General features: G+C 54.8%; 1 protein-coding gene and 1 pseudogene across 1 annotated transcript; one reads left to right on the forward strand and one right to left on the reverse strand.

Moving 5' to 3' along the window:
* Positions 1-8: 8 nt before the first annotated feature.
* On the forward strand, positions 9-9,129 carry MRPL21 (mitochondrial ribosomal protein L21). Its single transcript, XM_066383790.1, has 7 exons — positions 9-132; positions 3,961-4,018; positions 4,585-4,670; positions 6,069-6,232; positions 7,593-7,645; positions 8,014-8,117; positions 9,008-9,129. Exons 1-7 carry the CDS (start codon positions 33-35, stop codon positions 9,070-9,072), a joined length of 630 nt encoding a protein of 209 aa, XP_066239887.1. The 5' UTR covers positions 9-32; the 3' UTR covers positions 9,073-9,129.
* A 10,962-nt stretch (positions 9,130-20,091) lies between these two features.
* LOC136389925 (small nucleolar RNA SNORA48) lies at positions 20,092-20,235 on the reverse strand (annotated as a pseudogene).
* Positions 20,236-21,291: the final 1,056 nt, after the last annotated feature.

Consider the following 21,291-nt stretch of genomic DNA (forward strand, 5'->3'; position numbering starts at 1 on the left):
GCGCTTCCGCTTCCGGCCGAGGCTGCGGGAAGATGGCGGCGGCGGTGGCTGTCTCGGCGCTGCCAATTACTTTCGGGCAGCTGGTGTCCGCGTGCAGCCGCAGCATCCTCAGACCATCGGGACCCGGAGCGGGTGAGACCCGGGCCGCGGGATGAAAGAAGGAAGCAGGACGATCTGTAGCTTCCCGCCGTCCCGCCACGTGTGTGTCTGCGTCCGATCTGGTGCCCTCGGGTGCTAATCGCCTTTTTTGATGCTACGAACGTAGTAGCACCCAGGCCATGGAGTCGGGGGACGCTCGATTCAGATCCTGGTTCCTCTATTTAGTAGCTTAATCATTGAAAATAGCTCTTCAGCAGATGTATAAGCTCTATATTACAGGGAGGAGCAATCTGAGATTCAGAGAGGTTAGGTAACTTGCCCGGGGTCACACAGCAGGGAATTGGACAGGAATCATTGAGACAGCTTGGTCCTGCTCCAACACCCGGGCTTCAAGCTGCTCTCTGAGCCTCCTCGTCCTCACCTGGGAAAATGGTGATTATGCCTTTGCCTAATCTTAACCCATTCAGCTAAAAAAAAAAAAAAAAAAAAAAAAAAGGTGTCTTTTAGACACTGGGTTATGAAGCTCAAAAAATGTTATGTTCATCAAAAACATTCAATTTCTGCCCAAAAATGATCGGAGGGTGTGTGTATGCACGAGTCTTTACGTACGTTTTTAAATTGGACTAAACGTGTATTTGATGATGTTAAAGAATTTCACCTTTTTCAGGTGCCATGATAGTCCCATGGTTACATTCTTTTGTCCCTCTAACGAGTTGTCTTTGGTGTGTTGGCTCAAGAAATGTCCAGACCTGTAGAGAATATTTGTAAGAGTTTATTTGAACCAGAATGACAGTTGCCGGAGGGAGAGCGAGATCTCAAGTGCTCCAGGGAGCTAACAGTTTTGCAGTTGCTTTTATGCATTTGAGATGAAGGAGGAGAGGAAGGAAGGGTAAGGTGAAGGGAGGGAAGGCAAGGCAGGAATCGGATTGCCAGCTGATGTGCTTTCTCAGGAGTTGGTGACAGCTTCAATGAGTGTTACTTCTGGCTTTCCGAAGTGTGTTAGGTGCACAGAAACGATGGACAAGGCTGGCTTAGAACCTATCACTAAAGAAGGGATAGGTCTGTGCTATGACTACCCACCATGACCTGCCCAGTTAGGAATTTATCATTTATGATAGCACTTGTTTTTCATCCACATATAGAAATACTCGGACATCTTGACTCATCCAGCAATGTCTGATTTGCTTTAAACTAATCACAGAGTTGGGCCAGAGGCAGTGTACATCACACTGGATGGGTCGTGAGTCGATAACTTGATTCTGGAGAGGGATAACTGAGGGCTCAGGACTCCCCGGGCTATTCTTCTTACTTTTGCATTCTTGACGTTTTCCGTAATAAAACATGGGTTGAGGTAGGCAGGGACGTCTTCACGAAAAGCAGTAGGACTTCCTCTATTCCGCTGACGTCAACTACCTGCAGAATGCTGTGTTCAATTCCAGACTCAAACTTTTTAGGAGAGAAACGCAAAGTGTAGTGAGTACGGAGAAGGTGACCAAAAGAGTGAGCAGACAGGACCTGGAAGAGTGAGCGAAGGAAACAGGATGGGAGGACACAGAGTCTCAGTCCTCAGAGATAGAAAGGACGGTCCTGTGGGAGACGAGGGAGCACGTTTGTTCGCCGTGGGGTCCAAGGCTAAGCTAAGACCTTGGCACGAGTTAACAGGCAGGTAGATAGGGAGAGAAACTTTCTGAGGGTTTAACAGTAGGAGGGCTCCCAAGAGAGGTGCCAAGTTTCCAGTCACAGAGGGTTCCCACGGGGGCTTCGCTGGATGCCCGAGCAGAGATTTCCATCATTCGTTCATTCATCATCCATTCAGTACCTGTTACATGTCAAACACTGGTCCAGGGTGGGCACCCATCAATCATGAACACACACACAACAATAACAATAACTTCTGTGTATAAGGGAGACTGGGTGTGCAGAGAGACCAGAAGTGTTTGTTTATTTGTTTGTTTTAAATAAGTAAGTGACATAGTATATATGTTAGAAGCTGATAAGTCTTATGGAGAAAAAGTGTGAGTTGAGAGAGAGGGGTTTGTTTTTAAATAGAACGGTCAAGAAAGGCCTTCTCTACTGAGATGGTGTTTGAGTGGAGACCCAGGAAAATGGAGGGAAGTAGCCTTGTATAGATGCCTGAGGCGGAGAGGGGTTTCGAAGAAAGAGCGGCCAGCACAAGATTCTAGGCAGGCGCTGTATGGGCTTTTGCTTCTTTTTTTTTTTACAGAGAGAGAGAGGGATAGATAGGGACAGAGAGACAGGAACGGAGAGACATGAGAAGCATCAATCATCAGTTTTTTGTTGCGACACCTTAATTGTTCATTGATTGCTTTCTCATATGTGCCTTGACCGCGGGCCTTCAGCAGACCGAGTAACCCCTTGCTCAAGCCAGCGACCTTGGGTGCAAGCTGGTGAGCTTTGCTCAAACCAGATGAGCCCGCGCTCAAGCTGGCGACCTCGGGGTCTTGAACCTCGGTCCTCCACATCCCAGTCCGACGCTCTATCCATTGCTCCACCGCCTGGTCAGGCCGGGCTTTTGCTTTTTCTCTGAATGAAATGGGAAGCTCTTGGACAGTTTCAGCAAAATAGTGAGATGATGGGACCTGGGCTTTAACAGGACCGCTCCAGCTGCTGTGCAGAGAAAGCGGGGAGCAGGAGGAAGAGCGGGGTGTTAGTCATCACCCAGGCAAGGGGATGGCGGTAGCGTGGCTGATTTCATTGGTCAGAGCCGGGATCTGTTGACCAGAGAGCCAAGAGGACTTGCCTGTAGGTCGGCTGAGGGGTGTGAGAGGAAGGTCAAAGTTTGGGGGTGAAGCCACAGGAAGGGTGAAGTTGCCGCTGTGTGAGACGGGAGGGGTATGGGAGAAGCAGGCACGCAGGGAGATCGGAAGCCATTGGTAGGTTTTGAGATGCCTATCGGACACGCAGGTGGCGACGGCACACAGGTGGGCACCCAAGTCCAGGATGCAGGTGTAAACGTGGGAGTCGCCAGTGTTCAAGTGACAAATCCATTCGACGAATGCAGTCACCAGAGCAGTGTCCATAGTTAAAGAAGAGGGGAGGTCTAAGGTCTAAGCCCAACAAGATGGTAGATCCACCAAGCGGCTCCCAAGCATGGGGAGCCCCTGTGACTGGGTGAGCTTTCACCAGGTGGCTTTTATGGTATATGAATTACAGCTCAATTTTTTTTTTTTTTTTTTTTTTTTTTTTGTATTTTTCTGAAGCTGGAAACGGGGAGAGACAGTCAGACAGACTCCCGCATGCGCCCGACCGGGATCCACCCGGCACGCCCACCAGGGGCGACGATCTGCCCACCAGGGGGCGATACTCTGCCCCTCCGGGGCGTCGCTCTGCCATGACCAGAGCCACAGAGCCACTCTAGCGCCTGGGGCAGAGGCCAAGGAGCCATCCCCAGCGCCCGGGCCATCTTTGCTCCAATGGAGCCTTGGCTGCGGGAGGGGAAGAGAGAAACAGAGAGGAGGGGGGGGGGTGGAGAAGCAAATGGGCGCTTCTCCTATGTGCCCTGGCCGGGAATCGAACCCGGGTCCCCCGCACGCCAGGCCGACGCTCTACCGCTGAGCCAACCGGCCAGGGCCTACAGCTCAATTTTTAACAAGACTCTAGTTAGTGAGAGCTCTGTCCTCTGCGTTTGCAGCTTAGCTGTGTCCGTGGGATGCACGGATCTGGACACTTACAGTAATGAACGACGGCCAGCGATGGTCCTTTAGCTTTGTCGACCTGGATTTTCAGTAGACAAGTTGTGATGCGGTTTAAACTGATACCAGCAACAGCTGTGTGTGTCGTGACGTCCGGGGTGGTTTGTGTTCCACAGTAGTAACTGCCGTGTTTCTCTCTCTCCCTCAGCCTCCCTGTGGTCTGCTTCTCGAAGGTTCGGTTCGCAGAGCACTTCGCTCCCACAAGGGTAATGGGCACAGTGTGGTCTTCGGGGACTCTTTTTCTTTCGCCTCGAGGACTTTGTTTCTGGAGGCAGAGCTTCAGATGTTTGGGTTCTCACAAATAGTTAGACGTCCTGTTCACTTTTCTGACTGTTTTTCTCAGCCCCTCGGCATAAATAAATACAGGCAGAGCATCAAGGGTCCAAAGAGCAAGGTGTTCCCAGGTCTCAGTCCCTCCGGGGTAGATAAGAATGCTACAGTCTCTCTTTTGACTAGGAGCAATTAGCTGTTGTCCGCTGAACCGCATGGCAGCCCTAAGAGGGTGCGTGGGGGCCTGTTCTCACATTTATACCAAAGGGCGGGGCCCTACCAAGGTGCCGCTGTGGTCCTGAGCCACGTGACACCCACCGCCCCTCCCGCACAGCCCGCTCCGACTGTGAGGGCGGCTTTCCTGGCCAGGGGGCGCCCGAGACATGACCGGGTGACATGGTGGACCCCCGTCCTTCCCGGAGTTGGGACACGGCCATCTCTTATGATTTTGAACTACCTCTCACATGTGTGTGACATGCGTGTGTAAAATGTTTTTCTACAGATACGTTCCTAAAACATCCCTGAGTTCACCACCTTGGCCAGAAGTCGTTCTGCCAGACCCCGCCGAGGAGACCAGACATCATGCAGGTGAGAGGCAGAGAGAGGGGCAGAACCCCCCCCCCACGCGGACGCTGGCCACAGACAGAGGGTGTCACGGTCCTCCATGCCCCGAGATGCACACAGTGTGGACGCTCTGGATCACTTGTCCCTTAGCAGCAGACTTGAGAGCCCCTGTCATTTATCAGGGACCCCTCAGCACCTGAAGCAGGTGACGCGTGTGAGGGAGGGAAAGTGGGGGGGCGCACGTGTCTTCCTGCGGTGGGTAGAAATGTGGGTTCAGGGAGAGGTTCCTCCCCGACCGGAAGAGCAAGATGCATGATGACCAGTGGACGCCGGCACCGGCCTGCGTGCTGGAGGCACCGTCAGGGTGTCCCAGGAGTGTCCCTGGAGCCTGCCGTGAGGAGGGTGTGGGGTCCTCTGTTTTCCAAACAGAAGCTGGAAAAGCAGGTCAATACATAGACTCATCTAGTTTGTATGAGAGAGAGACAGGAAGGGGGAGAGATGAGAAGCATCAACCTGTAGTTGCAGCACCTTAGTTGTTCACTGATTGCTTCTCATACGTGCCTTGCCTGGGGGGCTCCAGCCGAGCCAGTGGCCCTTTGCTCAAGCCGGCGACCTCAGGGTTTCAAACCTGGGACTGCGACGTCCTGGGTCGATGCTCTGTTCTCCACACCACCACTGGTCAGGCTGGAATCATCTAGTTTTAATATCCTGTTTGGAGACTGTGAGGTAAGCAAGGTGCAGTCTGGGTCCTGGCCTTGGCCTTGTGCAGCCTCTGGTCTGGGTGGTCCCCAGGGCAGGAACTGGGGGGGCTTACCTGCGTCCAGCCTAGGCGAGGCCGGTGGGGCAGGACTCACTGGACGCGGTTCTGACAGTAAACAGTGCAGGGTAAGAGGGTCGTAGTGGTGTGAGCAGGGGCGGAGCCACAGACGTGGGGCAGGTGGCCGTGTGGGGAGGCGTGCGGGGAGGACCCAGCCCCCTGGGTATCGCTCCAGATGCCCCGTGTTTGTTTGCAGGAGGGCCTCTCGGGTTCGCACACTTCCCAGTCCCCAGCTCTTTATTAATGACGACTGGGAGCCAAATGGCTGGGGGGGGGGGGGGGTCCACCCGGAGCCGTAGGACCGAGCCAGGCATGCTGCGTGCTCAGGCCAGAGAAGGACGGGGTGCAGGGGGCATCCTAGGAAGCCTCCATGCCCCTCATGCCCAGACGCCAGTGCTCCTGAGAACAGCAGGCGGGCCCCGTGCCCGGGCACCCCTGCCCGCGGCAGGGAGGAGAAGGGCTTGGCCAGCAGCCCTCACCCGCCCTGTGGCCAGCCACCAGGAAAGCGGAAAGGGGAGGCGCGGGTTTGTCCTGGGGGTCAGCGTGGAGGCGTGGCCACTGCCCCTCCGTGTGCGTGACGGCCGTTGTCCGGCCTCTCTCCGCAGAGGTCGTGCGGAAGGTGAACGGGCTGATCGCCGCTGGCCAGTACGGCAGGCTCTTTGCTGTGGTCCACTTCGCCAGCCACCAGTGGAAGGTGACGTCCGAAGACCTGATTTTAATCGACAACGAATTAGACATTGAGTGTGGGGAGAGGATTCGGCTGGAGAAGGTGAGACTGTCGGCCTCTTTGTGCATTTGGGGACTCGGTCACCACATGTGCGATCGCCACTCCCGGGCCGTCCCCAGGGAGGTGTCTGTCTGCAGGCTGCCCGGGCCCGGGTCTGGGCACTTCCCCGGGCGCCGGCTCTCTCTGACCGTTTGGGGCTGCGTGCTCCGTCTGTGTATTCAACTGCACGCTTCTGCCCACCGGGGGTGATTCCGTCTTCTGTGCTCACGGGTCGACGTGGTCTTCGCCTCCTCAGCTTCTGTGTAGAAAACTACATGGAAAAGACAAGCTCTATGCTAGGTCATTTTTCCAGGATGCATGTTACTGTTACTGTCGTGTAGTATGACACATAGGAGTTCCTTTACTTGTTAAAACTCTTCCTTGTTGTTTGTTTTTGTTTTTTATTTTTGCCTCCTGTCTTTGTGAGTGTGGAGTGTTTGCACGTTCACTCTGTTGCTAAGAGACCTCCCCCCACCTGCGATCTGAGCAGGACTCTCAGCGCAGAGCTGGTGTCAGCGGCCAGAAAGCCCACTTCTCTGACAGGACTCTGGGGACACTGCGGCTCCGTCATGAGCTCGCGAGCAGAGCACACTGACGTCTTCGTGGCGAGGAGACATGAGCCTACGGGAATGTGTATGTGGAGATTTCTGAAAAGGCGTTACTTGGAAACATTTCACATTCACAGAAACGTGATAGAACGCCTCATCTGACGCAGACGGCTTCTTATCACTTAGGGAACCCAGGAATAGAGCACCTGTCGTGCTGAGAGTAACTCAGTCAATGTATTGTCATTGTCTGACGTACTTAATCCGTCGGTGTTGTTATAACTATGCTGTGTCTTCAGATATTTAAGTTTAGTGTGATTGGATTTTTTTTACCAGTAAAATTTAAGACGGTCCTCCAACACCTGATAAAAACAGCGTCTCACTTAGAATGCAAAGGTGATCTGTTGCAGACACGCTCAGCAGCACGGTGTCCCACGCCAAGCTGTGGTGGCGGCGCGGGATTCGCTGCCATCAGACACGCAGGCACACCTGAGACCAGCTTCAAAAGACGCCATGTTAGACTTCACTAAGGAGGGTGTTTTGTTTTTTTTAAGCCACCGTTTTCATAGGAGGTTGACGCTTACCTTCGTAGGTGATCACCACATCACATAACCACACCGGGCAGTCGGGGCATGTCCGCCAGATACCGCCAGTGGCCAGTGCAGCTTAAGGTTAAGGGAACCGATAGCAAGACAGCACACCACACCCGTGGCACGGCCCCTAAGCGATACCATTCTCATCTCCCCGGGCGGCCGAGTCGCCACCGGTTCTTCACCACTTCCGCGCTGCTCGCCGCTCACGCCCGTTTCCCCCCTCAGGTCCTGCTGGTTGGCGCTGACGACTTCACGTTACTGGGCAAGCCTCTCCTGGGGTAACGTGCTCTGGGGTGCGGGGCTCTGTCCGGGCTGGGTGGAGGGGCGTCCGTCACTCGTACGGACGCCCAACACGAGGCACTTACACTTTGTGTAGTGGGTGCTTGGCGCCCCCATGGGGAGCACACCCAGGCTGGTCAGCGGCCTGGTGCTAATGCAGTCCCGCGTGGCCTTGAAGATGCATGACGGACTACGCCACCTTCACTGTGCCTCTCTGTAGCTTTCCGATTGTGTACAGGGAAGACGTATATCACTCTTACAGTCAGCAAAAATATAAACCTCCATTTTAGGAAGTCTCGCATAAAGCATTGGCAGAGGCGCAGCCCGGCCGCGGAGGCGTGTCACGTTTTCTTTTCCTCCCTCCCAGGAAGGACCTTGTGCGTGTCGAAGCCACGGTCATCGAGAAGACAGAGTCGTGGCCCAAGGTCAACATGAAGTTCAGGAAGAGGAAGAACTACAGGAAGAAGAACAGTAAGTTCTGCTCGGGCGGCACCCCCACCGGGCCTGGCCGGGAGGGGATGGCGGGACATCAGGGACACGGGAGAAGCAGCTCCCCGTGCCCGCCTGTGCTCGGACGCGTCAGTGGAGAGAGCCCGTGTCGGCGGGCAGCGGGCAGCGGGCAGTGCGTGAGCGGAAGTGGGTCTTCGGTCGCGCACAGGGTGGCACCGTCTCATAAAGCCCGGCCCCTTCCCAGCGGGCACGGAGGCCTGTGAGCACGCGTTGGCACACGCACACAGATGTGGCGCACGTTCCTGAGGGAAGAGTGCCAGCCAGGGCCCAGGGTCACAGCGTCCTCACGGTCAAGTGCATGTGGCAGGCTCGTCAGAGCTCCTGGCCCCTGAGCAGCAGAACCCAGCGTCTGTGCCTGTGTGTTGTCTCGTGTTACTGGTGTCACACGGACATCCTCGTAAGAGGAAGGTGCACCGGCTAGGACGTGGAGGACGTGAGGTCAGCATCCTGTGACGGAGGCTGAGGCAGGAAGGGAGTGATGTCAAGGCTGGGCTGGGAGGAAGCCCCACATCAGCCCACGCGGCCGTGCACCCTGCGGCCCAGGGCTCTCCGAGTGCGTGCGGTGGGGGGAGGCGGGGCCCGCGGCAGGGCCCTCCCGGACACCGGGCCTCCAGGTATCACGGCCTCTGCGGTTCTGACGGGGCTCGCACAGCCGTGGGCTCAGCGGTCAGCACACTCCACTCGCAGCGCGTGGCCGTGGGGGGGGTGGCCGGTGTCGCCCAGGGACGATTTGGTTCAAGGCAGAGTCCCTCGTGCGAAGAGCCAGCGTCCGGTGGCAGAGCCTCTGGTGGCTGCTGAGCGAGGTCCCCGTTCTGCGGCCCCGCTGTGACCACGCTCTCTCTCCCTCCCAGTTATTGTGAACCCGCAGACCGTCCTCCGGATAAACTCCATTGCAATCGCTCCGCGTCTGTGCTGATCGTTGAGCCGGCGTTTACAGAAGAGGAGGAATAAACCCATTTCTCAGGGAGCCCGAGCCCGTGTCCTGATGCTCTGGCCTGAGCGCCGTGTCCGCGCGTGTGTCCTTGGGGAGCGGCAGCCCCCCGAGTGGGCAAGGCTGGAGGGGTGGGGGGTGGGAGTGGAGGGGTCCCAGGCCTGCCCCCCCCCAGGCAGAGCCTGGGTGCTTGTGCGAGAGGCATGCTGGCATTGTCAGCTGCCCTGCACCCCCCACTGCGGGCAGCGGGCCAGAGGGACCCTTTGGGGCGCAGCTAGAACCTGGGTGCTGATGCCAGGAGACACAGTGCAGATTCGTCTCTGAGTCCCCCGGGGTCCCTGTGTGTAGTGACCTACTTTGTAGGAAGCTGGGACAGACACCGGGCTGTCTGGGCCCAGACACTGCTGTATAACCTTTTACTCCGCTGGGTCCAGCAGGAGGAGGAGGTCATAGTGCCGGAGTGGAGGGCTCTGACCACGGGGGAGGGGCCACATGGGGCCTGGGGCCTGAGCGCCAGTGTGACGAAGTGGCAGAGACAGCAGGGGACAGGAGGTTTGAACCTGAAGCAGACGCCTGCCCTGAAGGGTCTGGGGCACTCGGGCAGGCAGCTGATCCAGGGGAGAAGGGACAGGCCCTGGACCCAGCGTGGCCCGGGGAAGGGAGGGGAGGACTTTGGGGAGCGGGTGTGGGGGAGGAAGGGGCTCTCTGATGGGAAGGGAGGGGAGGACTTTGGGGAGCGAGTGTGGGGGAGGAAGGGGCTCTCTGATGGGAAGGGAGAGGAGGACTTTGGGGAGCGAGTGTGGGGGAGGAAGGGGCTCTCTGATGGGAAGGGAGGGGAGGACTTTGGGGAGCGGGTGTGGGGGAGGAAGGGGCTCTCTGATGGGAAGGGAGGGGAGGACTTTGGGGAGCGGGTGTGGGGGAGGAAGGGGCTCTCTGATGGGAAGGGAGGGGAGGACTTTGGGGAGCGGGTGTGGGGGAGGAAGGGGCTCTCTGATGGGAAGGGAGGGGAGGACTTTGGGGAGCGGGTGTGGGGGAGGAAGGGGCTCTCTGATGGGAAGGGAGGGGAGGACTTTGGGGAGCGAGTGTGGGGGAGGAAGGGGCTCTCTGATGGGAAGGGAGGGGAGGACTTTGGGGAGCGGGTGTGGGGGAGGAAGGGGCTCTCTGATGGGAAGGGAGGGGAGGACTTTGGGGAGCGGGTGTGGGGGAGGAAGGGGCTCTCTGATGGGAAGGGAGGGGAGGACTTTGGGGAGCGAGTGTGGGGGAGGAAGGGGCTCTCTGATGGGAAGGGAGGGGAGGACTTTGGGGAGCGGGTGTGGGGGAGGAAGGGGCTCTCCGGTGCCCAGGCCCTGGTCCCGTGCCAGCCCTCAAGGCAGGGCCTTCCCCCCAGGGAATAGTTAGGGCCTTCAAGGGACACAAACGTAGCCAATAGCTTCTGGGCAAGATTCCTTCGAGAGTGCCTTGGGGGCTCATCCCTGCTGTGTGGGAATCAGAAAATGAAGACAATACCGACCCAGGAGGCCTCTCCCTCTTCTCTCCTGCCCCCACCCCCTTCAGGTAGGAGGGTTGCTGGGCAGGCCCTTGGGGACACTCGTTCCCAGGCAGTGCCCTCCATGGACAGCAGGGGGCGGCAGCCCTGCAGGAGGAGCCCCGGAGCCGGTTTCCTGGCTGCAGGGGCTGGGCTGGGAGGGGGTGTGCCCCGGCCTCAGGAGGGGGAGTGCCCTCTCGTGCTGCCCACTACCCTAGGTCGCACGACGTCTGAGGGACGTGTCTGCAGTCCCGGGTCTGGCCTTCTCCCCAGCACTCTCTCTGCCCGCCTGGCACGGCATCCTGAGATTGTCCCCGTGCAGGTCGTGAACAAGGAGACAGGACTCACCTCCCACACTGTTCGACCTAACGCACATTCACATGCTTGAAAGAGAGAACGGACTGAAAGTCCAGGGCGGTCAGCGCAGCTCCGTGGGGGTTCTGCAGCCGCGCAGCCACAAGCCGTGTCCGATCTCAGCCAGGTTCCCGAGCACCAGCCTCGCTTCCTCATCCCTCAGGTGGGGGAGAAATGTGCCCAGCCCCTCCGGCCCGGGCTCAGGGACCTGGTGGCACTTCCTTATCCCTCAGGTGGGGGAGAAATGTGCCCAGCCCCTCGGGCCGGGCTCAGGGACCTGGCAGCACTTCCTCATCCCTCAGGTGGGGGAGAAATGTGCGCAGCCCCTCCGGCCCGGGCTCAGGGACCTGGTGGCACTTCCTCATCCCTCAGGTGGGGGAGAAATGTGCCCAGCCCCTCGGGCCGGGCTCAGGGACCTGGCAGCACTTCCTCATCCCTCAGGTGGGGGAGAAATGTGCGCAGCCCCTCCGGCCCGGGCTCAGGGACCTGGTGGCACACACAGCATCCACAGCAGTGTTGCGCTGGTGACCACTGACCCCTTTCGGAAACTGGACCAGTTCGCCGTCCACACAGAAGGCAGAAATAACTCGTGTCCAGGTGAACAGGGACGAAGCGCTGACGTGCTACAGCACGGAGACGGACCTTGGAAACGGGTCGAGTACGGAAGCCACACACGAACGACAGACGCGGATGATCCTGCTGCTGCGCAATCCCTGCGTCGGGCAGAGGCAGAGTCCTGGGGCACAGGGGTCACGGGGTGCAGGTGGGGGGCCACTGTGTCCCAGGGGCGGGGTTTCTGTTGGAGGTCACAGGAAAGTTGGGAACACGGGTGATGGTTACAGCGTCTTTGATGTCCCTGAACTGTCACCAGTGGGTAAAGTGCTAAGTTGTACGGCATGTCTATTTTACCACTGTTTCTAAAAACAGACATACAACTAGGTTCATGACGTCACGTAACAGGAAAAGCAGAAACATCTGCACCAGCGGAGTGTGAGTGTTCCCTCACACGCTCTTTCTGTTCTGTTTGGGATTTTTTTTAATTCGTTGATTTAAGGGAGAGAGAAACAGACAGAGAAGTACCGATTTTGCGTTCCACTATTCACGCAGTCATTGGTTGATTCTCGCATGTGCCCACGCTGGAGATCAAACCCGCGGCCTCCGCAGGTCGGGATGATGCTCTAACCAGCTGGGCTTACCCGGCCGGGGCGCTGGCAGGTTCTTGACGCAGCTGTTCTTGGCAGGTGTCCCAGACACAGTGTGGATCGGCTCAGGGTTGGCAGGACACTCTGACCACAGCAGCACTCACTGTCCCACCCCAGCGGCCTGCTGGGTCCACCCAGGCCAGGTTTCTCTGTTCCCTTTTCCACGGGAACATTTTGTTGCTCAGCTGTGCGGGCTTCCCCGGCGGTCTCTGGGCACCTGTGTGCCCCACTGCCCATTAACCCAGCCGCCAACCCAGTCAGCACCCTCCTGGGCCTCGCCCGGCTCCCAAGGCCGCGTGGCTGCCCTCAGTCTTCACCCTGGCTTCTCCCCTGGGCTTCAGAGCTCAGCCCACACTCTCCCAGCCACAAGTGGCCCAAAGCCCAAGACGGTGCCACCCAAATCATCCCAGGCAAGCCCAGCAGGTGCTGAGAGAGCCATGAGGGTCTGTCACCTCCATCACTAACCAGCAGGCCTGGCTGCTGTGAATACTTGTCACTAGCTCAGGTGGGGCTGCTCGGGCCACCCCATCTCATGAGGTCCTCCCCCCCACACACACACACACTCCACACTGTCTGCTCTATGTCTTGTTCCCCGTTATTTTATTTGTCCTGGGGTTTCTCACCTGCCTCCCCACTAGCCTGCCAGCTCCAGCAGAGGGCACTGTTTAATTCCCTGATGTGTACATACCCACCACCATCAACCACTACACCTGACTCACAGCACTCCTAAAGAATGAACGTCTCTGTCAGAATCCCTAATTCCACGCCACTGGTGAGGATGGTGGGTCCCCCGGAAGGACCAGAGCGATTCCTCCCATGCAGCGCAGATCTCTGTGGGGTCCCGGGGAGGAAGGGTTGGGGCAGCCTGTCCAGTGGTGTCACCGAGGCTGATGGCCCCGGGCTTTTGTGGAAGAGATGGAGTCACCCATGTCTACTGGGACCGCAGGAAAACAGTTCTGAAAGCATCAAACAGGTAAAGCCTTGTGTTCTGTGCAGGAGACTCTGCATTGTCTACAGAGCTCAACAAAGGGAGGGGGTGGCCCTGGACCTCAGGCTCCTGGAATCACTGACACCAGCGGTGACACTGAGGTCCCAAGTTCAAAACCCCAAGGTCACCAGCTGAGTGCAGGCACACCAGCTTGAGCGCAGGGTTGCCGGCTTGAGTATGGGATCATGACGATGATCCCAGGTCACTGTCTTGAAGCCCAAGGTCACTGGCTTAACAAGGGATCACTGGCTCTGCTGGAGCCCCTGGTCAAGGCACGTAGGAGAAGCAATCAATGAACAACTAACGTGCCGCAGCTACAAGTTGATGCTTCTCATCTCTGTCCTCTCCCTCGCTAAAAAAAAGAAAGACTCTCTTCTGCCCTGGCCGATATTGGTTAGAACATTGTCCCGATGTGCAGAGGTCGCTGGTTCAATTCCCAGTCAGGGCGCATCCAGGAACAGATTGGTGTTCCTGTCTCTCCTTTCCTCTCTCTCTGAAATCAATTTAAAAATAGAATAAGTTTCTCTTGTGGTGGTGGGATGTGGAGGAGAATGAACTGGATTGGGGGGATAAACAGTGATGAACAGAGACCTGACTTGGGGGAGTGAACACTCAATACGGCATACAGAAGACATGTGTAGAATTGGACACCTGGAACCTGTATGCTTTTGTTAACCCGTGTCACCCCAATAAATTCAATTAAAAAAAAAAAAGATTCTCTCCCGGTTTCGATGTTTCTTACATCGAGAGGTGCACGGGTTTTCACACGTTTCACCCACAAGGAGACAGAAGCCCAGGGAGGCTGTGGTCAGTCTCCATCCCAGCTGCACCTCGGCCTTGCCCGGGGTTTTGGTCAGGACAGAGCGCACGGTGCTGCTCTAGCCAGCAGACCCCAGATCCTCAGGGCTCCACACACAAAGGTTTTGTTTCTTGCTCGGGAGTAACCTGTTGCACGTTAGGTTGTAATTTCGATCCCAGAACGAGTCGGGGTGCTGGGAGGTGCCAAACAGAAGAGCTCGTGTGCACACAGGAGCTTTTAAAGATACCGTGGCCAGCTTGGCCTGTGGTGGCGCAGTGGATAAAGCACTGACCTGGAGGGCGGAGGTCTCTGGTTCGAAACCCTGGGCTTGCCTGGTCAAGGCACATATGGGAAGCAACTACCAGTTGATACTTCCTACTCTCTCTCTCTCTCTCTCTCTCTCTCTTTTTCTCTCTCAAATCAATAAATAAGATCTTAAAAGAGAAAAGATGCCATGGCCAGACGCCAGCCTCCAAACTCCAATGCCCTGGGTCTGGGTTGGGAGCCAGACCACCCGGTAGTGTTTTTGGTTCCCCGGGAATTCTGTGGGTGGCCAGGGGTTGAGAAGCTGGCTCCCCTCTTAACGGAGAGAGAGTCAGGGGGCTTCCCCCGCCTGAAGGTTTGGACAGATAAGGAACTAAGGGGACCTGTCCAGACCCCTGAATCATTCCCTGTAGAGTCTGTCTCTGTGGGGAGGGGGCTGAACCCCACTTCTGCCGCTCATTCTGTGACCCTGAGACAGTTCATGCCACGTGCCTCAGTTTCCTTCTCTGTGGCGTGGGCACACTAATGTACCCACCCTCTCTTGCCCTGGGTGGTGTGCAGGGCCATGGTCGTCATTGCCGTGGTGCTGGCTAAATGTTGACGCTATGGCAGGTTGACGTCGCTTCCCTAGTAGTAAACGCTCTTGCCCCCAGGACGGTGCCACCACGCACAGAAACTCATGTCTCCTCCCCTTAAGGGAACGCTCTGCTCTGCGTCCCTGTCAAACCCAAACCTTGAAAGCAAAACTGGCGTATCATCTGATAAGGAATGTTTTCCTTGAGAAAACTTTCCAAATCTCCAAAAAAGAGAACACGTCCTTCCAGAGGGCCTGCCCGAGGGGGCACCTGAAGCCGAGCTGCCCCGGAGGGTCTCCGCCCACCCCCATCCCTATCCCCGCCCACCCCTATCCCCGCCCACCCGCATCCACCCCCACCCCCCCACCCCTATCCCCGCCCACCCCCACCCCCACCCCCGCTGCCTACTACGCGGGCCGCCGCCAGGCCTCCCCGAGTTCAGCGTCATGGAAGGATCGCCAAGGTGCGACACTGCTCCCCCAGGAGTGTTGGAACCGGACTAGAAGGTCTCAGGAGGCTCAGAGAACATTCTTCACTGTGGGGCTCTTTCAGGAGGCAGGATCTGAGCCCTGGGCTCACAGCCCTCTACGACCCCGGAAAACGACCTTCCTTCTGCACCTTTGCCTCCGCACACAGCCCACCTGTCCCCACCCGGTTAGCACATAGTCATGTTCCTACCTGAGTGACACTTGCTCGCCATGCTCGCTCTGCGGGCTGTGCAGGGCCCACTCGTGGGACCCCTTCACCTTCCCAGGACGGGTGACCTGGTCCGGAGCCCCAGCTCTGATGGGAAGGTTCGCCTCTGAGCTCTAGTTTCCTCCTTCCTCAAATCGGGCAGAAGCAGTCTTCGCTCTGCGCGCAGAGGGCACTTGTGATGGACCCTCGATGAGGGTGCCGTCCTCTGTTTTAAAGTGTAGGTTGGCCCTGGCAGGGTAGCTCAGTTGGTTAGAGCGTTGTCCCGACATGCTCTATTTGTGTCCTTTGCCACCACGGTGGTCACTATGAAAGCCTGGGTGCTTGTCCCGCACTCCAGACGTGACCAGGGCTGCAGACACTTTCAGAATCTCGCCAAGTCCTTTTGTTTATCTCTCGGGGAGGCTGAGCTCCTTGCTCACAAAGACAGTGCTGTCCTTGCTTCTGGGTCCGGCAGAAAGCCTGGCCCAGTGCCCTACACAGGACAAGGTGACAACCACGTTCCTGACCTGGGCTGGTGGGGCCCAGCTCTGTGGGTCTGCATGGACCACGGCAGCCACTCACCCTGGCCCTGGAGCCCGTCCGCTGGGGCTTCGCACTCAACTCTGCCCCCTGTAAGCCATGTGACCTTGGACAAAGCTGTTTCCACCTGTCTCTGCCTCAGTCTCTTTGTCTCCAAACTGGGCAAAATAATGGTGGGTAAAGCGCTTGAAACCTGAGAAAGATAAAGAACAAGAGGATCCCAGGGATAACGTGAAGGGTGGGTGAATGGATGAATGAATGAATAAACGCACGTCGGATACGAGCGTCCCAGCAAGCAGACATCTCAGACAAGCTCCGCTCACGAAAAATACTTGGAAGCACAAGAAACCGAGTTCCCGTGTCGGGCCCCAGCCACATCGTCATGGTGAAGTCCAGAGGCCGAGCTGGGACCCTGGTTTGAGGACAAGGCCTGGCGCCGCCGGTGCTCATGCTGTTACTTCTATCGCCCCGATAGACACGGGACGCTTGGGAAAACGGAGCCAACTTGGGGAGAGAGTGGCAAGTGGGAAGAGGAGGGGACCTGGCAAGGAAGGCCACTGTGAGGTCAGTGGACAGGAGACTGTCCTGTGGGCCGCAGCAGGTGTGGAAGGGCACGGCTTCCACCGCCAGAACCCGCTCCTGCTCTGCAAGGTGCCCGGCCCCGCCCACCTGGCCAGGCTGAGCACGCAGGCTCCGCCCACTCCATCACTCCCTGTCGTCCCAGGCCAGGCGCTGTGCCGGGCACTTCACAGGAGTTATATCACATTTCATCCCGAAAATGGTCTCGCTGTATCAGTCAGGGCTCTCCAGAGAAACAGAACCAATAGCATCCCCGTGGATAGATAGAAAGAGGTGTATTATGGCTCGCCATCTGCCACCTGCCAGCCAGAAAGGGTCATTCTCGTCCAAACCCGAAGGCCTGAGAACCAGGAAAACCAATAGTATACAAATCACAATCCAAATTTAAAGGCCCAAGAACCAGGGAGCACAGGTGTCTAAAGGCTGGAGCAGATGGAAATCCCAGCTCAAACAGAGACAAAATTTGCCCTTCTCTGCCCTTTTAATTTTTTTTAATTGATTTTAGAGAGAGGGGAAGGAGGAGGGAGAGAGAGAAACATCAATTGGTTGTTCAACTTATTTATGCATTCATTGGTTGATTCTTGTATGCGCCCTGACTGGGGATTGAACCCCTAACCTTGGCATATTGGGATGATGCTCTAACTGAGCCCCCCAGCCAGCGCTCTTCATCTCTGCCTTTTTATTCCACTCAAGTGTCGGGAGGAAAAAAAACCAAATAAAACTTTCCTCTACCTTTCTAGGTTCTTCTAGGTGGTCTAATAATTAAATTGACATAAGACAGATTAACAAAAAACAAAAAATTAATCGCATACGTACATATGAGGGGCCCCATAAGACTATGGGACCACTCGTCAGGCAGCTGAGGCCTACATGCCATTCAGAGCTAAGGAGAAGGGGACAAGGTCTGGGACTCCACAGGGAAACAAGGCCATTTGCAGGCAGCCAGAGAAGCATGCAGCAAATGTTGTCATGCCCTGCAGAGACAAAGGGACACGGTGAGGAATGTGAACGAACTGGTCTCACCAAGGCTCTCCTCCGGCTTACTGCGCTTTGTCCATACCTCCGGCAAGAGCCCTTCTTCCTGCTACAGGCCCTGTGTCTAAATTCTCCTAGGCAGTTAAGGGAGAGATAAAGAAAAACGTCCTGTGTCTTCTGTTTCTTACACATAATCAGCCTCAGATAACCCTCAGGCCCAAGAGACACATTTTGGGGTGGCCCACATGTGTTGGTGAGGGCCAGCGGTGTGTGGGGGGGGTGGGGGTAGACCTTCTTTACTCAGCCTATTGATTCAAGCGTTAATCCCTCACAGACACACCCAGAAATAATGATCCTCCCACCCCCCAGCTCTCTCTGCATCCCTCAGGCCAGCCAAGTTGACACAAAAATTTAACCATGTAATTCTCAAAAATCATCTATGTGGTCAGCTTTAGTATCCCTATTTTACAGACGAGGCAACTTCAACATGGACGAACCTGAGAACACCACGCTGGGTGGTTCTGTCTCGGAGCGGAGCTCCTGCGCCTCTCCCCACCTGCCTCTCCGGTCGCTGTGTTCCCGGCCTTGCTTTCTCCTGCACTCCCAAGGCCCTCCTCTTGTCTCTGTAGCTTGTCCCTGAACCCCACCACCCAGCTGGCTCCCTTCCTCCATGCCTCACTTGTTCACCTTCTGTGGCTTTCTAAATAAACTTTCTCTTACTTAAAAAAAAAAATCATGCTATGTGGGAAAAAAAAAACCAACCAGACACAAAAAGCCATATAGTAGATGATTCCATTCAGAGGCACTGTCCAGAACAGGCAAACCCATACAGACCCAAAGGAGGTGAGTGGCTGCTCAAGCCTGGAACAGTGAAGGGCCCATGGAAAGGGACTGCTGATGGCAAGAGGTTTCTTTTGGGGACAATGAAAATTTTCTAAAATGGACTGTGGTGGTCATAGCACAACTCTGTAAATATACTAAACACTACTCAAATATATATTTTAGATGGATCATAGCTTGATAATGCTGTTCTCGTTGTTGTTGTTGTTGTTGTTGAGAAGAAGGGAGAGAGTGAGACAGACTCCCACATGAGCCCTGACCAGGATCCACCCAGAACCCCCATCTGGGGCCGATGCTCGAGTACTCAGCTATTTATAGCACCTGAGGCTGATGCTCCAACTAATTGAGCTATCCTCAGTGCCTGGGGCCACACTCAAACCAATTGAGCCACTGGCTGCAAGAGGGGAAGTGGGAGAGAAGGGAGAGGGGAAGGTAGAGAAAAGCAGATGGCTGCTTCTCTTGTGTGCCCTCACCAAGAATCGAACCTGGGATGTCCATATATCAAGCAGACACTTTATCCATTGAACTAACCAGCCAAGTCCAATGTGAGGATATTTCCAGATGAGATTAACATTTGAATCAGTGGACTAAGTAAAGCAGATTGCCCTCTCTAAGTAGGTGGGCTATGTCCGATCAGTTGAAGACACAAACAGAACAAAATGGCTGGCTCTCCCCTGAGTAAGAAGAAACTCCTCCTGCCTAATTTGGAACCTGCACATTGATTTTTTCCCCCCCTGTTTTGGACTCAAAGTGAAACATTGGCTCTTCCTATATCTTGAGCCTACCAGACTTCACACTGGAATTATACTATCAAGCTCCCCTGGGTCTGTAGCTTGCCTACTGCAAGTTTTAGGACTTGTCAGCTTCAATATTGCATAAGCCAATTTCCTATAATAAATTATATATTATCATATCATATCATATCATATCATATCATATTATATTTAAAATAATGGTTCTGTTTCTCTGGAGAACCCTAACACAAATATAGAGACCAACTCAGTAACATTCATCAACACTGTGTACACACATGGCCTTGACCCAGCAATCACGGTTCTTAGAATCCACGGTATAGACTTGCAGGCGGAGGAACTGAACTTTGTGCAGTTACTCATTGCAACAATGTTTGTAGGGCAAAAGGCAGCCAACACCTAAGTGTCACAAAGCAGCAAATAAATTGTGGTCAAATAAACGATACAACAGAACACTGTAATCTTTTTTTTTTTTAATATGTATTGTACTGATTTTAGAGTTAGAGGAAGGGAGAGAGCGAGAGGGAGAGAGAGACAGGAACATCAATCTGCTCCTATATGTGCCCTGACCGGGGATCCAACCAGCAACCTCTGCACTTCAGGACGATGCTCTAACCAACTGAGCTATCTGGCCAGAGCTAGAACACTGTAATTTTATACAACATATGCATAAACTTAGAACAGGAATGATGGGAAAATAGCACCAAGACACATGAGTTAATTTTTACACAGGTAAACATAGGGCAGGGGACTATAGTAAGCTTCCTTTTTACATGAATAAGGACATAAATAAGGTGCTCATTTTTGCTTGTACTTTTCATAAGGAAATTCGAATTTGGAAGGACAACCCAAGAAACTAGGGAGAGTGGTTGGTTACCTCTGTATCAGTCGGGGTAGGGGGTGGTGAGAGGAAGACTTTTCCCTACTTTTTTTTCTCTCTGTGCCCCAGGCATGAAACAGCTCTGGCCACCAATACAGCATCAGGCTAGGAGGAACTAAGGACTAGAGACCTACTTTGCCTGGGACTGATATGAGAGCAACACCACCAATCAGGTGTCTCCTTGCCCTAGATCAGTGGTTCTCAAACTTTTTGAAGTCAGGGCACATTTAAAACCCTACAGATAATTGTAGGCGCACTATATACAAATTTCTGAGAAACATGTTATGATAATAATTAAGTCAAAGGCCCTGGCTGGTTGGCTCAGTGGTAGAGGTCGGCCTGGCGTGCGGGGGACCCGGGTTCGATTCCCGGCCAGGGCACATAGGAGAAGCGCCCATTTGCTTCTCCACCCCCACCCCCTCCTTCCTCTCTGTCTCTCTCTTCCCCTCCCGCAGCCAAGGCTCCATTGGAGCAAAGATAGCCGGGCGCTGGGGATGGTTCCTTGGCCTCTGCCCCAGGCACTAGAGTGGCTCTGGTCGCGGCAGAGCGACACCCCGGAGGGGCAGAGCATCGCCCCCTGGTGGGCAGAGCGTCGCCCCTGGTGGGCGTGCCGGGTGGATCCCGGTCGGGCGCATGCGGGAGTCTGTCTGACTGTCTCTCCCCGTTTCCAGCTTCAGAAAAATACAAAAAATAAATAAATAAATAAATAATTAAGTCAAATATTAAAGAAAAAAATATAAAGTCCAAGCGTGCTTTCATGGTAAACGAAATAAATACGACAAAATTCAATTTATTCTGACATTAAAAAACATTTTTATGTTACATTTTTTGAGTTATGTTTTTTAGAATTTGTAAAAAAAAGAGGGGTTAAAAAGTAAAAAAAGACAGAAAAGTTATCTTTTTATATATATAGATACATTCTTAGTAATATTTAGTAAATTCGGCAGGTCCCGGAGCAAATGTGTTAAGTTTTTTCATTCTTGTGTTTATGAGAAACATGAGCCTGATGTGTCCTAGCGATTTCTGCAATGTTTCGGCAGATATTTGAAAGGCAAACTCTCATTTCTTCATCAATACATTGAAGAATTCCTCTCCTTTTACTCTTAGTTCTGTTGAGTGCAGAAAGCCCCACCATACACATTATCTTAACTTTATACCAAACAAAGGATAGAAGAAACTTGCCTCCAGTCTTTCCAGGGAACAAGAGGGGTAGTGTAAACAATCCAGCACTACAGCTTAACAGCCTTTTGACAACC

This window comes from Saccopteryx leptura, chromosome 1, assembly GCF_036850995.1.
Source record: "Saccopteryx leptura isolate mSacLep1 chromosome 1, mSacLep1_pri_phased_curated, whole genome shotgun sequence".
Classification (NCBI taxonomy): domain Eukaryota; kingdom Metazoa; phylum Chordata; class Mammalia; order Chiroptera; family Emballonuridae; genus Saccopteryx; species Saccopteryx leptura.

Bases quoted from the DNA above. Each gene is read 5' to 3' on its own strand.
- MRPL21 (XM_066383790.1), top strand. From the start codon at position 33: ATGGCGGCGGCGGTGGCTGTCTCGGCGCTGCCAATTACTTTCGGGCAG. The intron at 4,019-4,584 runs GTAATGGGCACA...GTTTTTCTACAG, and splicing joins AGCACTTCGCTCCCACAAGG to ATACGTTCCTAAAACATCCC. The intron at 6,233-7,592 runs GTGAGACTGTCG...TTCCCCCCTCAG, and splicing joins AGAGGATTCGGCTGGAGAAG to GTCCTGCTGGTTGGCGCTGA.